The following is a 19,581-nucleotide window of genomic DNA, read 5'->3' on the forward strand; positions in this document are numbered from 1 at the left end:
ATGGTTATATCCCAGGATATCTCTGGACAGATCCGGTGAAGTACTTTGGGGGCTAATTCTCTGTCTTATCAGCACCACTTTGGTGCCCTTGATCAAGACACTTAATCACATCCTCTCCAGTGGGGATCAAATTGATTATCTGGTATATAAAATGCTGAAAAAAATGTCAAAAACATCAACATAAAAAACAACGAACCAACAATTTGACATTTGTTTAAGGAATTATTTTATTTTAAAATTCCTGACTTCCAGACTGTGAAAAGTCTTCCAAATCCAGACTGGATTTAGTTTTATTTTTTCTGCTTTAAAATGTGTTTCCACTGTTGGGCTGTAGAGGGGATAAGTGCTCTGCAATAACTCAGTGGCAACTATCAGAGGTGTGTTGTCCTTTATTCTGTCTGAACCTGGTGAGACTGATGCTCCACTAACCATGTTATGTAATTTAATTCCTACAGTTTCATGTGATTTTTTTTTATTTGACCAACATTCTAAAACTATATACCCTTCATAAAATAGGCTTGGGGTCAAAAAGGTTAACTGGATCCTATAACATGTGACATTTGAAAGCATCAAATCCTTTTATACAAGAAGCTACAAGTGTTTACCATTATATATATATATTATCAATATATGCATTGTGTGTGTATACAATTGTAGAAATCTGTGCCATCTAACTGGGATATCCAAGTAATTTGCTGCACAGCCAATATTATTTAGCTTCTTGTGCTTGTGTATTAATGTAAAATAAAATTTCTATATGTCTCCTGATTTTATAAAATATTTTCCACTGTATGCTGACCCACAGTCTAGACATAGAACTGATTAAAAAAAAGAGGTCACCCACAGCTCATCTGTAAATTTCAACACTAAATTTGCCTACAGTCAAATTTGCAAACCAGATGACTGTTGTTTACCGTAGGTTGTCTCTAATGTACTAATTAACGATCCCCCTGAATAATATTAATAGTTACCTGTACCTGCCCTGGCTCAGGACCATGCTAGGGGGTCATCTGCTACTGACCGAGGGTAACCTCTCGGAGTTCTCGCGAGACTTCGAGGCGGAAGACATCAACACCGAATCTTCCGTATTAGCCAACTGGAGCCGCTTATGTTGTTCGGCGAGCAGCGACAGTTCTGCGCGGTAGGAGGAGAGAACTGTTTTTAAAACTAACCGGTGGACCGGCGCCGCTGTTTGTCTCAACTACCTAGCGGGGGGCGTAGTTGTGTTCATGTTGTGCAGTTTACAGTGTTTACGCGAAGACTTTCCACTGGCGACGCGCATCGCTTCGCCCGGAGGGTCCTCGTCGGCGACGACACCCTCTGCTCCGCTAGCGCCAACCGTTTAGAAAATGACCGGGGAGAAGGTCCGCTCCCTGCGCAAGGACCACAGGCCGAGCAAGGACGAGGATTTACTGGAGCCGGACGAGGAGGCGGCCACCGGGACGTTCGCCGCCGCCAAGGCGGGCGGCAGGAGCAGAGCGAGTAAAATCTTCAGCAACCACAAGTTAATCAAGTCGCCGTCCACGCAGCAGCACAACCAGCAGCCGCAGGTTAACGCCAACACCAACACGCTGTCAACAGCGGACGTTGTCGATGACAACAACAAGAACCCGGTTGTCCGAACCGGGCACGACTTCCCGGTGCACGAGTGCGTGTTCAAGGGAGACGTCCGCCGCCTGTCTTCGCTCATACGGACGCAGAGCATCGCGCAGAAAGACATCCACGGTGAGTTTGCCTGATGCTCGTCACATCAAACCTGGAGGCAGGACGCGAAGGACGCACACCCACTCCAGGTCCAGCCAAGCGGAGTCCGGCTGATGGGCCGTCAGTCTCCAGCACCGAGTCCCAAAATGAGGACCGGTCGGATCCCAGCTGGCCTGCAATTCCTCCAGTGCCCAAAAAAGCGAAGCCAGGGGTTTATCTTCATCACAAGCCTCAGCGCACCTTCCCTCAATCCGCACCAATATTCAAATAAATCAGAGAGGGTTTGTTTTATCTGACAGATCATCACCATTCAGACATAAGGGCAACAACAAAGATTAGAGAACTCTGCAGAGTGTGAGGCACAAATAGCTTCTGTAAGTTAGATTTCATATCACTGCCTAATCGCCTAATTGACCGTCAGTGCAGCAGTCATTAGAATTGGTCACGCAGACCTTTACACACAATCCATTTCAGATCAACTTTCCACTGGCCTGGTCTTGATGTTATTGTTAGTGTCATATTATATCCTCGTTTTCCATCAAATGGTGGCCTGTGGTTGACCTCAGTCTGAGCTTGGGAACGTTGTCTGGGTTTACGTTTTGTGATGAGGTGCGTCACAGCATGGTGTCAGACGTGTCAGCTGCCTGGGACAATCATACGTTTGGCTCAACTTCACTATTGGCTTCATTGTTTTGAGGTTGGACTAAAAGGAGCTGCAAGATTTTCTGTTCTCAGTGAGGTGAGCCAGGTAATGCTACAGATAAATAGGAGTCATGCTCACTGGTCCTTAATGTATATTGATCCCCGATGAGCTTAAAGGATGCATTTCCTGAACACCTCTACAATTTGTTCATGTATTTTGTACCCACATTAGGTGGGACTCCTAGCTGATTCCCAGAGCATTCTCTCACATTAGGATTTCTCCAGGGCAGCGCTGTTCCTCTTTACTCTGGACGCTTGCCTACTGCTCCACGCCTGCTAGAGATGCCTGCAGGAGCTGACAGGGCGGTTCAGCTTCCTGTTGAGGGGATCTCCAATGCTTACAGGGCACATTTTACAGGCCCAGGAGAAAATCTGTTTTTCTCCACATCTAACTTAAGTGATATTTTTCTTGATTGAATTTCTACCGTGCAGCCCCTAGCATTTAGAGTTTATTTTGTGCCGTGAGCATGTTAAATGCTGGTTATTTTGTCATAATGGGTGTGCAAGTACCATAACATTTGGAGTTTAGTGGTTTGGATTGAATTCACCTAAAGTGTGGCTGGTCTAGAGGCCAAGTGCTTTTCACAGACATGCATTTTGCTTATTAAATTCAGCCCAAAAAATCATTTTTTTTCTTCTTCTTCTTCAGGAAACACACCACTGCATCTTGCTGTCATGATGGGACACAAAGGTGAGTAACGTTTTAAACAGTCTCTTCCGTGTGGTTTATTTTTACTCCCTACGTATTTATGTGTATGTCTTCTTTTGTGTGTGTGTGTGTGTGTGTGTGTGTGTGTGTGTGTGTGTGTGTGTGTGTGTGTGTGTGTGTGTGTGTGTGTGTGTGTGTGTGTGTGTGTGTGTGTGTGTGTGTGTGTGTGTGTGTGTGTGTGAAGCTTGTGTTGCCATGTTTTTGTGTGTGCGTTTGTCTTGCTACCAGACATTTGTCACAGATCACCACACAAATCCCAGTAGGCAAGATACTCATGCATGACTAAAGTGGTTGTATTTATGGATTTATGCCTGAGAAAATGTAGGAGAAAGGGGAAAAGAACTGTTCTTTTCTTATATCTTCTCGTATATTTAATACAGTTGCAGAGAAGAATAGAAAATATTTAATCAGTGGGGATTAGATAATGATGACAGTGTGAGAAATAGGATCCTTCTCAGTAGCTAAAGCCTCTTATACCACTGCTGGCTCAAGCACAAATAGTTTGAAGCCGGCATTAGGAATAATTAGTAAAGATAAGACATATCTTTTTGAATTTCCACAATAATTGCTAAGTGCTCTGTTGCTTTGCATTGTCTTCCATGAAAACAAAACTGCTTTGTACCTTTTTAGTTAACTTGGTTAGGAGACTTTATATTCTTTAATAAATGCATCATAGTGGACTGCAGCAGGGCTTACTCTCATTGTCTGGACTAGCAGCATGTGCATCAAATATTAAAATGTTGTCCCTTTTGTGAGTCAATGCTTACATTTAATTTCACAAGCAGAATTCAGAACATGCTATTAAATTATTAATTCCCCCTTTCTGCAGCAGTCAAGTATAATGTTACCCGTACAGCATGTTCCCGTTTGTTCAGTGTCTGTCACCGGAGCATGGGTTTCAATTGATTTCACATTTGCAAAGTTCAATTCCTGTCACCGGAGTGGAGGCACTGCCACTGCCTATTGGAAATTCGGCCAGCAGAGTGCCGAAGCGTGGTGGTGGATGGGACGCTGCAGGATTGATTGTGCTAATGAGGTTGCCTACCGCTTGTCTTAGCAACCGCTGTCCTCCTGGGATTCTCAGGCCAGACAGACTGAAGGCTACAGCATGAGATCATGGTCTGGGTGTGGCCGTCCTGTTGCGATGGAGAGGGCAGCCTTCTCTTTGGGTTTATCAGCCTGTGTGTCTTTGTGTGCCAGACCAGCAGCATTGGTAACACATAGCTAACAAACAGCAGCGCCTTCACTGATTTGTAAGGACTGGCATATTATGGTCTTTTTAGCTACCTGTGTTTTATATTTTACAGCTATGTTAAGTTGTCCATCATAAAGACCTTGTTTATTTGAGGGAATGTCCAGAGTTAGTTAGAATAGACGATAAACTACTGTAATTGTTCCAGTTCTATGAGCTTAGGAAATCACTAACTCAAGTGTTAGATAAAAACACAGGTATGGCAGATTCATGATGTCTTTTTCCATTCTGCTGGTTCTCTCTGTTTTCCGCTTATTAGTGGCAGTATGGCAAACCGAAAACCAGAATAGATTTTAAATTGGTGCCAGGGAGAGATAGAAGATTTAAAATGTCTATTGAGTGCAGGAAGCAAGTCTGTCTGGCTTAGTCTTCCTCTGAAACAACCGAGGGACATTATATTAGGCTGTCGCCAAAAACGGAGCATCTCATTAAACCATAGTTACGGTCGCATTATGTACTTTAGTGTTAGATTGCCTGATATACAGCACGTCATTAGTTTTTGTCAGTTTGCAAAGCTGAACAGCTAATGTTTAGGAAGAGTTTTTAGCGTAGCGTCAGAGGCTTTGACAGTGTGTTCCTTCATGTCCTGGGGTACTGAAGGTGTGATCGATGTTGAGGAAGTGAGCAACAAAGCTAATTCATCGAACTACTTAGCCTGTATCAGAAGGAATGGGGGGATTTAACGGCCCACAGAGCCGCTTGACAAGTGCCCTATCTGCAGCCCATGCACGTAGTGATGCATTAGATTAGCACTTCATTTCTCCATCCCGCTCTCCTCTGCTCGTCTCTCGTTCTGAGAGTTATGTGTGTCTTGAGCAGGAGCTCTGTGCAGCTGCTTGACATCCAGCCTAGAAACCCACAGGAAGGATGCTCCTGTATCAGTACTTTTCTATACAAACAGCAAACCACAAATATTTAAAAATTTAAGTATATATCAAACTATAGCTGCTGACTGATCTTTGAGCCGGGAGCTCTGACTCAGTAGTGCTTATTTGGCACATTGAACCTCTGTCCTACAGAATCATTTTTCCAGATAGCGTATGAGTCAGACAAAATATCTTTCAGCCAAAACAATGGACTCCACATCGATATGCAATACCTTTGACGCCCAAACCTTTAGTGAGCTACGGGTAGAGTGAGTGTGGGCTCATGTCTGTCCTATTTCCCTCACTGCACCTGGAGCGATTTCTTTACTTTTGGTACAATCCTGGATTTATATTCTTATATTCATATAACTCATGCAGAAAAGGACTATTTGCATATCAACCTTGTGTCCATGCACCACAGTCATCCAAAGGTGTTGTGTGGACACCACTTCACGTACAATACCATCCTCTCTTTACACCCAAACACTAATGCCTGACCAGTCGCTGGCAGGTTTGTAGCTCAGAGCATGGCCTGGCTATTATGTAATGTATAACCACTAAATATTGTCACTAATATTACACAATCATTGGATTTTGCAGGCTGACATATGGGCCAGAAGCGCGAGGGAACGCAGGCCTTCTGTCATGAAGAGGGTGCCTTTTCTCAGCGTCGTCCTCTTTTATCATATTTTCTGACCCTGCAGATTGGAATAATGTAGAAACTCTGAGGTTTGCATTTTTTATTGCTGATGAGCCAAGACTTGGTGCAACCACAGCATCTTTATTTAATTGGATCATGCAGTATGGCCAGTGTTTTTCAGTCCGTGTGAAAGGTGTCCACCTGTTTTGCAGTTCACACTCACAGTAGAGGGTCAACGCACAATTGCTTAGAAATTCTATAAGAAAACTAGTTCAGACGAGTCACGTCCCAGGTCTCTGAGCCTCAGCTGCTCCACTTGAACACCGCTACCCCATGGCCTGTCTTTGTTCATTTTCTGTGCCTCCACCTTGAAGCCAGCTGTACACTAGAGCCATGTTTGGCCGATAATTGTTTTTGTAGAAAATATAGCGTAAATGCTTTGGGTGCTGTCACAACACGCCTTTTTATTTTTCTGTTGCTGCACCCTTGGGACAGCCATACTTTTCTTTGTAGTGTGGGTGATGTATTTAATTAGGAGGAGTTTCAGCGCATATTCCTCTCATCTAGAATAGATGAGGCCTCGGCCACTTTCGCCTTAATAAAACATGGTGAGTATGTAGATCAGAGAGCTGAATAGGTATTCTAGAGTGTGAAACAATGTTGCTGTGTATTACACAGATTTTATTAGGCTCAGGATAACCGGTTGGCTCCATGAATTCATCATTTAAGGCACGTTTTTAATAGCTTTCATACCGGTGTTGAGCAGAGAAGCAAGTCTGAACGTGACAGCAGCAGCTAGCTTGAATTCATTTCCATGAATACAGAAAGAGTGGATCAGAAGTCCCGGTGCAGCTTTTGTCAGACTAATGTATTTCTGAACCGACTGGTCATGCAGGTGCCATGAGGTCCCTGGCCCGTCTAGAGAAGGCCCCTCATCTCCACTCAACAGCAGCCTGGTAGCAGTCATGCTCTGCTTTGCATTTGGGCGCTTCGCCGCTTGCAGGACGGTGGCCGCTCCTGACTAGTGCTGGGACAGAGCTGTACAGACGCCAGCAATATAATGGATGATGTCACGACAAAACTGACGGCTGAGCCGGAACAAGAAGCTTCATTTTTGGCTGGCTGTGGTTTGTTGACGGGCTGCCCAGAGTGGAGGGATTTAGCTCTGCTGATCTTGCCATAGAAAAGGGATGAGGCTCTTTGGCCGAGCTTCCTGTTGTTGGAATACAGGCAACGCTTCACAGTAACAGGAGGCGTCTTTTTCTGGAGTTTGACATTTAATTCCTGAAGCTTTTCTTATTTTATAGTCTCCAAAGAAGGATGCCGAGTCTTGTGTAACTGTAGGTCCAGTATGGCTCCTTGGTTGATGGGTCAGCTGTCATCACAATCCTACACACAAGCTGTCCCTCTTTAAAAGCTGGATTATTTTTATACCACTTGATTTAATGCTGTGGGAAACATCTCCAGTTAAAAGTGTCCCAGACTTAATTTTATATTTACACACTGTTAAATCTGATCGCACTGCTGGCACAGGGCTCATTAATGAGCTTCGTTTTGGTTTCAGTATTGTCTAAATATGTAAGTCGCCATAGCAACAACACCGATTCCAACGGGGAGCAGCACATGCAAAATGTACAGTGCATTCAGGGTTTTTGTTGAAATGTATGTATCTGCCTGTGTTCATGTCCCTCCTAGAATGTGCCCACCTGCTGCTGGCCCACAATGCACCGGTGAAGGTGAAGAACGCTCAGGGATGGAGCCCGCTTGCAGAGGCCATCAGCTACGGGGACCGTCAGATGAGTAAGCAACTGAACGCGGATGGCTTCTCTGTAGAGAGGGCAACAGATGCATCAACAAACGGTTCAGAACATTCTTCCATACTGATGCCTTCCAGTGCCTCCTTTGTCCCCCACACAGAGGGGACATTCCTCAAGGCTCTCCGGCTTTTGTGCTCCAATAAAAGGCAATTCATTAGATTCTCAGTCCTCATAGGCTAATTATGTTCAAGCCCCCGTCTCTGCCTCTAGTCTGAAGTTTTGAGCAGGTCTTTTAACAATGCGCAACACAGGCATTCGTTAACAAGTAAGAACGTGTCCTACATTTGATTATCTCAACATTTCAGTGCGACTGAGATCCTATGTGACTGTGTCACAAACACCTTGGTTAGAGTCTGTTAGGCTTCAGCAGTGCGTTAAGTTGAGTGTGTCTATTGACCGGCCCTAATGAACTCTCTAATGCCACCTCGCCAGCTTTAGAAGTGTCTGTATTGACCCAGTCCTCAAATGAACTGTGATGTCGCTTGGTCTCCGTCATTCATTGATAATCCAGCAAAGTGAGGTAAAGGACGGTAGTTTAGCCAATTAAGCTAGCGGACTAACGCTGAAGCTCTGGTGTAATGAAGCGCTGTATTTTTTATTATCTTTGCTTTTGTGTCAGTGGAGTGAGTCATTCTCCTTGCTTGCAGGCTCACCCTCTGTGAATGGACCTGCATGTGTGTGCTATTTTAGGAGATCAGTGGGCCCGGTACAGTCTTGACCTGAGGACTGGGTCGGTCTGTTGATCTCCTGAATCGGGCAACAGGTTGTAGGAGGACCAGCGGCTTCTGTTTAGTAAAGCCACCGCTGAGGCTGGCCTTCTGTTCTCCATAGCTCCACGCTACAGGACGGGGCCTCTGCTGCGTCCTGACAGCATCAGTGTGCACCAATTAAAACCTGGGTACAGTCACTCAGACTTGTGCGTATGAGAAGAGAGCAGTGCTGCAGGACAGTGTGCTGGCTTTCACCGCGTGACCTTCTCTCCCCAGTGTTGATCCAGCGTAGAGCTGCCTCACAGTTACTCTGTGTGAGCTGAGTCAGCGTGTGAGGAGTCTGAGGGAAATGGAGCTAAGCTCTGTTTGTTTGTACAGCAGGGCAAAAGTCCTGGACTGCAAAGCAATAACATTGTTTCACTCAGTGTTTCAGCAGCTCAGCAGTGTCAGGTTCATCTTTTTGTTAGTAGGAAAACTACTCCTTGCAAGAAACCAGCCCCTTCCTACTCGCGCCTTATTTTTAACCGGTATTTGTGATTAAATTTCAACAAGGCTGCCTGCACTCGCTATGATTTGATGCATTTGTCATCTGAGGTTTTGTCACCTTTGGCTTTCTATTTGAACAAAGATATGAAATATCAGAAATAGATTTTGACGTGTTTAGTTCTGGAAAGCTATTTCTGTCCTGGCTTCTCTTCTACTCACACTGTTGTCAACTGGAGGAGCTTGTTTAAATAAGCTTGTTTCTGTTGGTGTTGGGAGCTGATTTTCCTGTTGGTGTCAGACAACAAGGGGCCTGGCTGTCGCGTGCTCAGCCTTACATCCGGTTACCAGTCGAGAGGAGCAGGTCAAAAAGTTAGTTTAAAGCTTCAATAATTGGATGGTTTCATTTTCTGAGCTTCAGTTTATTGTACTATTAAAAATACTGAATCAAGTAGTCGGGTCAACTAACACTGACCATGGCACGTTAACAGTATTTAAACAAATTCTAGGCTTACATCAGTGCCTGTACAGACCCGATCATCGGCCTAGAATTTGGCTAAATTCCTATTCCACTCCTCAACATTTGTGCAGACCTATTGTGAAGACAGTTTGTGATTTGAATCGGGCATTAAATCCTCATATGTTCACTTCTCTAAGTTGGTTTGACCACTTGTGTGAAAGCAAGTTCAAACACTTGAGACTCCTCTGTGTCAATATTGACTGTTCTCACGTTCTTGGGAGCCAGCCAGCTGTTGCCGCCCAGCCACAGCCAGTGGCTAATTGTCAAATAGAGGATTGTAGTGATGGAAATGCAAACTTGTCCCGACTCCGTCTCCTGTTGGTGAAAGTACCTGGAGCGCTTGTCTAAAGATTGCCAGGAAAGTGGCCTAATCAGTATCTGGGTGAATTAGCGCCAGCGTGGGGCTAGTGGTGGAGCAGTGGCGTCGGTTGGCTGGGTGGTCTGTGGACAGATGGTGAGACTGTACTCCTTTCCTTGTCCCACTGAGAGGCGGCGAGGATCAGGAGGAGCCCCATCCAGAGCTTGTCCGCTCTCATCAGGCAGCCGGGTCACAGAGACGCCCTCGTGCTGCTCCTGTGCCTGCGTCGCGTGTCGTCATGTGTATCGCTGTGTGTTCTGTCGGCCTAGTTTTGCCATTCAGCCCTCTTCCTCTTCTGCGCTGCTTCACGGGGAACCAGTCGGACGATATGAACGTGTTTGTGTATGTAGAGAAGCGCAGAAGGTAGTTAGGCTAATGATCGTGCCATATGTCCACGATGTGTTATTTTTTAAAATGTAGGTTTGCATGGGCGTCGCCAGCCAAACGTTTGTCCCATGTGTTTATAAGTGGAACAGTCATTTAAACGCGTCATTGTCGGGTGTGGGCTTTGGATTTAGGCCCGTCTGTGCAAAGCAAGCAGCGAGAGGTGGTTCTGGTGATGTGCGGTGGTTAAAAGTCTCCTGTGAGCGTGCCTCGTGTCACCGGGGGGTTAAAAACACGGCTCATTAGCAGGAACCTTCATATCTGCCAGGCTTGATCCCTTTTGAACATCCCTTCAGGCGCCGTGCGTGGATCGGCCGGGTGCTGCGGCGAGCGTTTCATCTAGCCTCAGGAAGTCGGCACGACTTTGAACCCGAAGCCATCGTTACTGTAAACTCATATTTGCCTTTTAACGAGTTATGCTGTTGACACGACTCACATAGAGAAACCCTCAAAATAATGGTGCTATAAACCTTAATTCCAAGTCTTACAATGATGTTTCAACACCTTTGTCTTGTTGAAGGGGCATCACTGTCTTGTGTAGCACATTATGTTTGCATTAATGAGTTGGTAGGATTTTTGCCTTTTAAAATGCTTGTTGTGTGCGTCCCCTTATCAAATATGAAAAGCTTCTGAACCAGCTAATTGACTAAAGAGATGCAGAGTTCTACGACGTGCAGAGAAGATGCTCTTTGCCAAAATCAACATGGTGGAGGTATATTTTTTAAAGTGCCTAAATGGTCCTCTTGGAGCTAGTTGAGTGGTGCAGATTACATCTGATTTAACTTGCCAAGCTGTGATTCGTCGACACCAAATCAAAGGGGCGCCTCACTTTTGACGGCCTCTCTTCATTTTGTTCCTGTGTGATCTTTAGTCACAGCTCTGCTGAGAAAGCTGAAGCAGCAGTCCAGGGAGAGCGTGGAGGACAAGAGACCCAAGCTGCTGAAAGCCCTGAAAGAGGTACGTTCTCTCCGTCAGCAGTCAGCTGTTCGCTCTTTAATGCTGCCGCTCTTGATGTCTCGGTACAGTGTCTTTCCTTCTCTCCCATCTCGCTGTTTCATTTCCATCCTCTCTTAAATTCAGATGCAGCTCAAAGCAAAATAAATGGGTGTGTGCTTTTTCCCAACCAGAGAGATACACACACACACACACAGTTGTCAAATACAGACATCCTCTCCACAATTTGGTCAAGTTTGTCAATCACCAATTTCTTCAAGGCTAAAGACTTGTCTTTAATGATGCCACACGTATGCACTGGCTCTAAACATGTAACTACTCACAGCCGCCGTTGTCCTTCAGTCCTTGTTGTGGCTGTGTGGCCTGATCACACACTGTAAACATCTTGTTACGCTGTTTACACAGTATACGCCTCTACCAAACAAAGGCCCGCTCCCTATTGTTGTACTTGCCCACCATGAAGCTGAGGAGGCCAAAGTGTAGGCGTAATCATCTGGCGATTCCAGCTTCCAGGTCAGCCGTGCAGCGCTGCCGCCCCCACAGAGAGCCAGGGCAGGGGGAGCAGATGGGCCGAAGAAAAAGCCAAAAGCGTGTGTGTAAACTCTGTTTAAGGAGGTCACAACATTGGCTTGTTGCAGTGGTTTTGCACCTCAGGCCTCAGCGCGAGCGTCTTAACAAGTTGCTCGGCAGTTGGCCAGGCCTGCGTCTGCCTCATCATCCAGAACGGGTCACGTCACGTGACGTCAGAGATGCTTCTCCTCCACCGTTATCTTTTAGAGATTATAAAGCCCTGCTTCTAAATCCCCTGGTAGCCTGACATCAGCAGTGAAGTGATTGAGCTCAGCAGTAGAGGAGACGACGATGATGATGAGGGTGAGATCAGTAAATCTAGCATAATTAGCTTTTATTGAGTTGAGTCACTCAGGCATGACTTGTTATGGGTTTCTTAACTCACAGCAATGCTGTGAATATACAACACGTTCAGCAAACATCGATTAATACCCAGCTAGGCTCAAAGCTCACCATTCTTTAAAACAATGTTTCAATCAGGAAAACGTTGCTTTTCCACCTCTTGGTTCACTTGTCATTTTGTTTTTTGTCTATTTTTAATTGCAGCTTGGCGACTTCTACTTGGAGCTTCACTGGGACTTCCAAAGTTGGGGTGAGTCAACCTCCCTCCTCTTCCTCGTGATCCAGTCAGAGGTTCAGTGGTTGCGTGTTGTCTGCACCTGTCCAAGGGCGTTGCATTCGAGGCCGACCTTCTTTAGGCTGCTCTCTTACAGTTCAAATGTCCAACCCACTGGTAAAGCAGCACTTGCTTAGTCTGCACAAGTTGTGTGTGCTCGGTGTGAATTATTGACAAGGTGGGTAGTATCCTGAATCCAAACTGGTTACGTAAGCATGTGTCTGTAAGGGTGAAACACTGCAACTGTCCTGACAGGCGGATAAAATGGTATTTGTAGATGAGACGGCTCCAGATTTATGCGCTTTCAGAGAAATCTGGCTCGAACCAGCACATTGATGGAGCAGTGTGCTCACGTCGCGGGGATGTCTCCAGGCCTATTCACTGTACACGGGCTGCTTTGTCTCTGTTTGTCAGTGCTTTCTTTGGACACGGGCAGAGCAGCGAAGGAAGATTCCTGCTCCTCAGTCCAGTGCAGTCGGTTATTAAATATTCAGCTGGGCGCTGCATGGTCCTCTGCAGCGCTGTACTGTACGCTGCTGAGAGCCTGAGTGGCTGGCGGTTTTCATTATGGAGCGAGCGTGGTGAAGGTGGGCCGGACGGGCCGTGCCTTTTACTTGTCCTGACTGTTTCTCTTCATGTTGCAGTGCCTTTGCTCTCCAGAATCCTGCCTTCAGATGCATGCAAGATCTACAAGCAGGGCATCAACATCAGGCAAGTCCTGTCAATCTGAATGAAACCGAGGCCTAATAACGCATGTGTTGTTGTGTTCAAAATGAACAAAAAGCAGCCGCTTATGGAAACCGCATGAGAGGAAACACTCATTTCTACAGAAGCTACTTTACTTTATTCTTATTTATTTGTCATCTCATGCTCCACGCAGCAGCTGTTTAATTTCCCTCTTTCTCGCCTCGGCCTTGTTTAGGTAACTAGAGTGTGAAATCGGTGCCTGGCGATAAGTGGAAGCACAACAGTGATTCCTTTACAGGCGACTCTCTCACTCCTGTTCTGCGAATGAAATTGCGGCTGCGGACGCTAACGTGCTGCCTGGCTCCGATGCCGGCTGGCTCACAGTCACGCATTAACACTCGTTCCTCCGCTTGCATCAAGCGAACCCTTTTAAAGAACGAGTCGGGTTTCACAAAAGCGTATTTTTAACTCTGCGCTGTTTCTGCGGGAGATAGCCTTGATGTAGGGCTTGTCATCCTGGTGTAGCAGCTCCTGCCTGCCTAATTTGCTGCTCACAATGGCCTCTTATTATGAGGGAGGGAGTGTGTGTGTGTGTGGGGGGGCTGTCACAGCTAGTTCATTTACATTCTGCAGGGTGGCAGGCCTGTCATACCCACCCATAGCACCACCACATTGTGTCTGGTCCTCACAGGCAGCTCAGGTATTCTCTTTGCTGTCACGCTTCGTTCTGGCACTAGCCGAGTGGAAGGATTCTTGAAATGCGGTGACAGTCATTACCGCACGCAGCCTCTGGACTCTCAGAGACGCCCGTCACCGCGTTGACGCCGCGCGGCTGAAGTGAAAGCGAGGCCGGCTCCTCACCCCCCCCCCCCCCCGTGTTTGTGCGCGTGCAGATTAGACACTACCCTGATCGACTTCACGGACATGAAGTGCCAGCGCGGCGACCTCAGCTTCATCTTCAACGGCAACGCCGTCCCGTCGGAGTCCTTCGTGGTGCTGGACAACGAGCAGAAGGTCTACCAGCGGATTCACCACGAGGTGCGTGAGGCGCCTGCGCCCGCGTCGGCCGGGTGCGCGTGCCCGCGTTGATCCCTCCGCCCGTGTGCTCTCAGGAGTCGGAGATGGAGACGGAGGAGGAGGTGGACATCCTGATGAGCAGCGACGTCTACTCCGCCACGCTCTCCACCAAGTCCATCACCTTCTCCAGGGCACAGACCGGCTGGCTGTTCAGAGAGGACAAGACGGTGGGTCTAACCTAGGGCTCTGCATCCACCTGGCCTCAGCCATGCTAGGAATTTTTAGCAGTTTGTCCCAGAAATAAAGTTGGGAATTTAATGTTGGGTTTAGGTGAAATGAAAGGGAAACAATACTCTCCTGTCTCAACCCTTTTCTTTTCATATAAATGACAAGATACACTCTTGTTATTGCTGCATGTGATACTGACCCAACCTATGCTGTTACTGTTGTTGGCCCATCATATGATGTGTCCTGTTCCACACCACCCACACCATGCAGGAAAGATAATAAATAACTGCTGCGATAAGCCCAGGAAGGAGCCACAGGTGATGGGCTCAGGGCTACAGCACCTGCTGGGAGCATGTGGGTGGTGGAGGCTGTGTGGGTACTGTCATTTTCTGACTTGGGTTTAAGAGGTGACGCCGCGCTGCCTGTCTCCTAACTGTTCCCTCTGTCAGCAGGAGCGCGTGGGAAACTTTCTGGCAGATTTCTACTCGGTGAACGGCCTGGTGCTGGAGTCCAGGAAGAGACGGGAGCATTTGAGCGAGGAGGACATCCTGAGGAACAAAGCCATCATGGAGAGCCTGAGCAAAGGAGGGAACCTCATAGAGCAGAACTTCGAGGTGAGTTTGACTGGACTGGCTCTTTTCCACCCACTGACGACACGGTTGTATAATGGAGCTTCACACTGGCACAGTGTGGCTCCAATATGGCAGATGCTGAAGTATGAAACTCCCACAGTGATTCAACACATGATCTGCACATCAAGGCCGTGTCCAACCGATCAGAACACTTGTACTGAACAAAATCTTTACTGGTGCAGGTTTGTTTCCTTAGTTATTTAGACCGTGCAGTAGAGCACCGTTGTGCACTTTGAGCAGACATTTAGTTCCTCCTCGTATTTGAAAGTCACTGCGGTCTCCTTGGAGTCAATGAGAACCAGCTGGAGCGCTGCTCTGCTGATCAACCTGCTTACTTCCACCTGCAGCACAACCACCAGCCCAGTCCTGAAGCGGTCCTGTCCCGCTGGAGCCTTGGGGTAGGACACACGTGTGTCAGACAAGAGCACCTTCACCGCGTTTCACTGGTGCATCTGTGCAGAGATAAATCCTCACACAGCATGGTCTTCCTGCCAGACTCTCTCTATGAACCTTTGTTGGGTTTATTGGAAAATTCCTGTCTGACTCCCCTGTTTGTGTGTCTTTGATCTTTCATTTGTTTGAACGTGACAACAGAATGAAAGCCTGCACCACTCACTCGTGTTTTGTGAGGGAGGTCCCCTCCTGATACTCGTGGTTCTGTGTCCTAATACTGCCACCTAGAGGTGGAAGCACAAAGCTGCAAGTTCACGTTGGACACTGTGCGTCCTTCCACCACTGTATGTTCCAGAGTTTGTTTGCCTTTGTCTAAACTCTGAGCATCAAGCCAGTCACACAGACAAAGTCAACGCGCACGTAGATGCTTTTTTTTGTTGACTCCCTCTTGTTCTGTGCCCAGCTTTGTCTAATCACATTGTCCTCTGTCAAACTGTTTATACCGATTTGAGTCAGCTCATTTCACTCTCATTTCATAGACTTCCCTTCCACAGCCACAGAAGGTGAGATCCAGAAGTGGTTGACAGTGACATGGGCTGTGGCTCTGTTTACTACAGGCAGGAAGAGCGGGCAGCTCAGTGTCTGTGGACTCCAGGAAGCGGAGGGCGGCTGGCTTTCCAACAGGGCTTGATGCTATTGATTACATGGATGAAGCCTAAAGCCCCTGGTGCCATGAAATGATGAAGCGGCGGGACTAGAATACCAGCAGATCAGGGTCTACGTCGTGTATACTCTGTCCCCGTCACAACAACTCGCCAGGGCTGATGCAGTGGGAGAGCGAAGGGGGGAAAAACAGCCCCACTGACATTTGTGTGACGTTACGTAGTTTAGGTGGGATGCAGCATGGCCAGGGTGTCGTCTTCATTCAACTCCATCCATCCTCCACACTGTCCACTTATTCTGCCCTAGTTGCCTTATTTAACCGTGGCTTACAAAACCGAGGTCAGCTGGTGCCAGTTCAGACTCTCAACACTGGCGAGAACAGCTCGAACAGAAAGTCGACGGCAGGCAGCGCAGGATGGAGCTCGCTGTAATTTAGGCGCAGACGTTTAAAGTAAGCTAACACCACTGGATGCTGGATGTGGAAGCAGCTAGTGACCATACTACAGCTGGTCAGACTCTACTAATACGCAAATACATAGTAAAGTGGTGCTGTTCAAGGTCTCCACCCAATGGATGGATATAATTGTAGTCAATGTCCAGTCTGTGATGCTTAAACACGGCCTTTGTTGGTTTGTTGGCGCCCCCTAGTGGCGGCTGCTGCGCATGTCCTCACACCATTGAATTATTCAGGCTTCACCCTTAAGGGATTTAAACTATCCCACACATGGATCCAGTCTGACAGTAACACGTTTTTATTTCATTCTCGCTGTTCTCCAGCCGACGCGGAGGCAATCTCTAACCCCCCCCTCACCCAACACCATCTCCTGGGAGGAATACATCACTGCCGACAACGGGAAGTAAGTGGAGACCTAACTTATACCCAGGAGATATTTACACATAATGTTACTGGATATTATAGCTAGATACCGGAAAGTTATTTATTTAAATTCATTATAGTAATAGAATAGTATGTAATGTTTTCTGTCACATGTACAAAGGTTCATTAAATGTTTTTTCTGGGACAACAATATGTCCGGTCAGACTCTCACCCTGAAGCCTTCATCGCTCATTAACCTCGTGTCCCTCTCCCTCAGAGCTCCTCATTTAGGGAGAGAGCTGGTCTGCAAGGAGAGCAAGAAAAACTTCAAAGCCACAATAGCCATGAGTCAAGACTTCCCTTTGGGCATTGAATCGTGAGTCAGAGGCTTCACATTTTCTTCTTTCTACCTCTCTGTGGTGCTGATGAAAATATTAACAGGGATGAAAACTGTTAATAATGATGAGTAGTCAGTAAAATATTCACAACTCCGTTGCCATTGTTTGTTTCTCAGGTTGTTGAATGTTCTGGAGGTGATTGCACCGTTCAAGCACTTTAATAAACTCAGGGAGTTTGTTCAGATGAAGCTCCCACCCGGCTTTCCTGTTAAACTCGGTGAGTTGCAATAGCTTCTGCATGGCTAATAGAAAAAAGTAACAAAAAACACGTTAAGGGACGTAATAGGTCGATAGTCAAATGATTTGATATTTGCCACAGCTGTGGACATCCTTGTGACATTTTAAAGGTGTAATCCACAGCTGCTCCCGTCTCTCCCTACAGACATCCCTGTATTTCCCACCATCACGGCCACGGTGACGTTTCAGGAGTTTCGCTATGATGAGTTTGACCAGTCCATATTCACCATCCCCGGCGATTATAAAGAAGACCCGAGTCGCTTCCCTGACCTTTAAACAGGAAGCGAACAACGCCAGGCTACAAACTGAAGAACTGTGGGAGGGTTCTGGACTTCACGGCCTATGACACTGAGTACAGGCCACAAAACGATGCAAGGACTGTGAGCACCTCCTCCGTTAACGTTAAAGTGGGTGTCAGCGAACATTCCTGATACACGTAGAGGAAATTAGAGGTATTTAAGTCTGAAAGAGGACGTGTTCAACTGACAGGACATCAAACACTGACTGAGAGGTTTCTGGAAGGATCTCACTAAAATCAGTTTTTAGGTTCGTTACCTACTGAAGCAGATTTTTAAATAATCTCAAGGTGCAAAGTTCTTTTTAGTTTTGTGATATAAGAGATCACTGTAAATTTACACGTCAAGTGGTAACTAGTCTGTACTTGTATAAGGCCTTTCTACCTTACTGGTACTCAGAGCGCTTTAACGCTGCTTCTTAGTCGCCCATTTCCACACACGACTGCTTCGGTGTCTTGCCCGAGGACACGTGGACATGAGCGAGGAAGGCAGGAATTGAACCACCTACTGCTCTACGTCTGGAGCCACCGTCACCCTGAACGCCCCCACAGTAAAGCCGGTTTACACTAAAAGGCGTGAATGAGGCCCTGAGAGGAGGGTTGGGTTGGGAAGTCAACCTCCGTGTCCACGGCCTCATTTTGCTCCATTACTTTCCTCAGACTCCTATAGTTTGGTTTTGGAGTTTGGAGCATCTCGTCCTCCTGAATGTCCACACTCTGCACGAGCAACAGGCACAGACGTGGCTGCTGGTGCTGCCTCAGCCCCCCGGTCTGACGGGTGGAGGCTGTGATGCATAGAGTACCTGCTGCCCACCACTATGGTTCCTTCTCTTTGTCTTGTGCATGACTGTCAATTTAATGCACACCTTCCAAATCCACAGGAGGATGAGGACATTTAGAAAAGTTCCCTGAGAGGTACTGAACAAAAGTCATCACTTTAAATTCACAAAGCTGAAAATCTCTTTCTACTTTTGTAGATTAAGAAACGTTTTCTGCACATTATTAAGCGACTTGCATCAGTGATTTGTGGAGTAGCGTCACTGAATCTTTTTGGGGCACGATTTAAATCCACTACAGCAACTCTGACACTTGTGATCGAACCCTCACTCCTGCTTTGACTCGTCCAGGGAGCAGTTACGATGTCGACGCTTCCTGCACGATTCCTCACCTTTTGTAAATTATGTAACAAAGTGTACAGTCCTGCATAAAGGAGGCTGGATGTATAGAAGGAGGCTTCTCGCTACCGAGTCGTGCAGGTTTTACTCAATGAACAGCAGGCGTTCCCTGTGGTGTACATGCGTCTTACATCGTTTACCTTGGTTTCTTTTTATTTGTGCTCATGAAGAGGAACAAATGGATGTGGATTAGTTTTTTTCTGTAGCTTCATGTTTGATTTTACCAGTTTGAACCATGGTAGAGGTTGTTGTTTTTTTTTGTATTTCTCATCCTCCTTTGTTGTAGCCAACCACGTGAAGAGCCGACAGAGCTGCTGTCGTTCGTAGCTCTTGAATAAACAGCTGTTGTAGAGGACAGTCAACTTATGCTCGTTTGTTAGCTGCCACAGGACTAGTTCTGACGGCTAAAGGTCAGCATCCAGCTAAGCTTCCTTTATGTCCCCATGTTTTACGTTTTCAACCAATTGCATTTCTATTATTCACCTGTTCAGTACTGGAGCTAAAGGACATGTGCCCCTGCTGAAACCTTTACTTCAGCTGTTTGATTTTTACCTTGTGTAAGAAGTGATTCATTAATCTACATGTCAGTTGTACAGCAAAAACTGTTGTATAAGTCTCCAACACTATTTTCGTATAAAATGTACTAAAATAAAAACATTCACATCTGAGTTTGGCCGTGTCTTTATCCCCATCAAATTAGTCCAAATTTTAATAGTTTAAAACAAAGACTGGTGAATTACTCAGTTTTTTAAGT

General features: G+C 46.5%; 1 protein-coding gene across 3 annotated transcripts; it reads left to right on the forward strand.

Moving 5' to 3' along the window:
• The first annotated feature begins 1,071 nt into the window (after window positions 1-1,071).
• On the forward strand, window positions 1,072-19,495 carry LOC114854636 (ankyrin repeat domain-containing protein 13C). Of its 3 annotated transcripts, XM_029149238.3 has the most exons (13): window positions 1,078-1,725; window positions 3,056-3,097; window positions 7,569-7,673; window positions 11,017-11,102; window positions 12,216-12,261; window positions 12,930-12,996; window positions 13,866-14,010; window positions 14,085-14,216; window positions 14,670-14,831; window positions 16,683-16,762; window positions 17,000-17,098; window positions 17,237-17,337; window positions 17,503-19,495. In XM_029149238.3, exons 1-13 carry the CDS (start codon window positions 1,350-1,352, stop codon window positions 17,631-17,633), a joined length of 1,572 nt encoding a protein of 523 aa, XP_029005071.1. In that variant the 5' UTR covers window positions 1,078-1,349; the 3' UTR covers window positions 17,634-19,495. The 3 variants fall into 3 exon arrangements, with proteins under 3 accessions (XP_055363722.1, XP_029005071.1, XP_029005072.1); XM_029149239.3 differs by lacking the exon at window positions 7,569-7,673; XM_055507747.1 differs by lacking the exons at window positions 16,683-16,762; window positions 17,000-17,098; window positions 17,237-17,337; window positions 17,503-19,495 and adding an exon at window positions 15,860-16,676 and having other exon boundaries at window positions 1,072-1,725.
• Window positions 19,496-19,581: the final 86 nt, after the last annotated feature.

Source organism: Betta splendens, chromosome 4, assembly GCF_900634795.4.
Source record: "Betta splendens chromosome 4, fBetSpl5.4, whole genome shotgun sequence".
Lineage (NCBI taxonomy): Eukaryota > Metazoa > Chordata > Actinopteri > Anabantiformes > Osphronemidae > Betta > Betta splendens.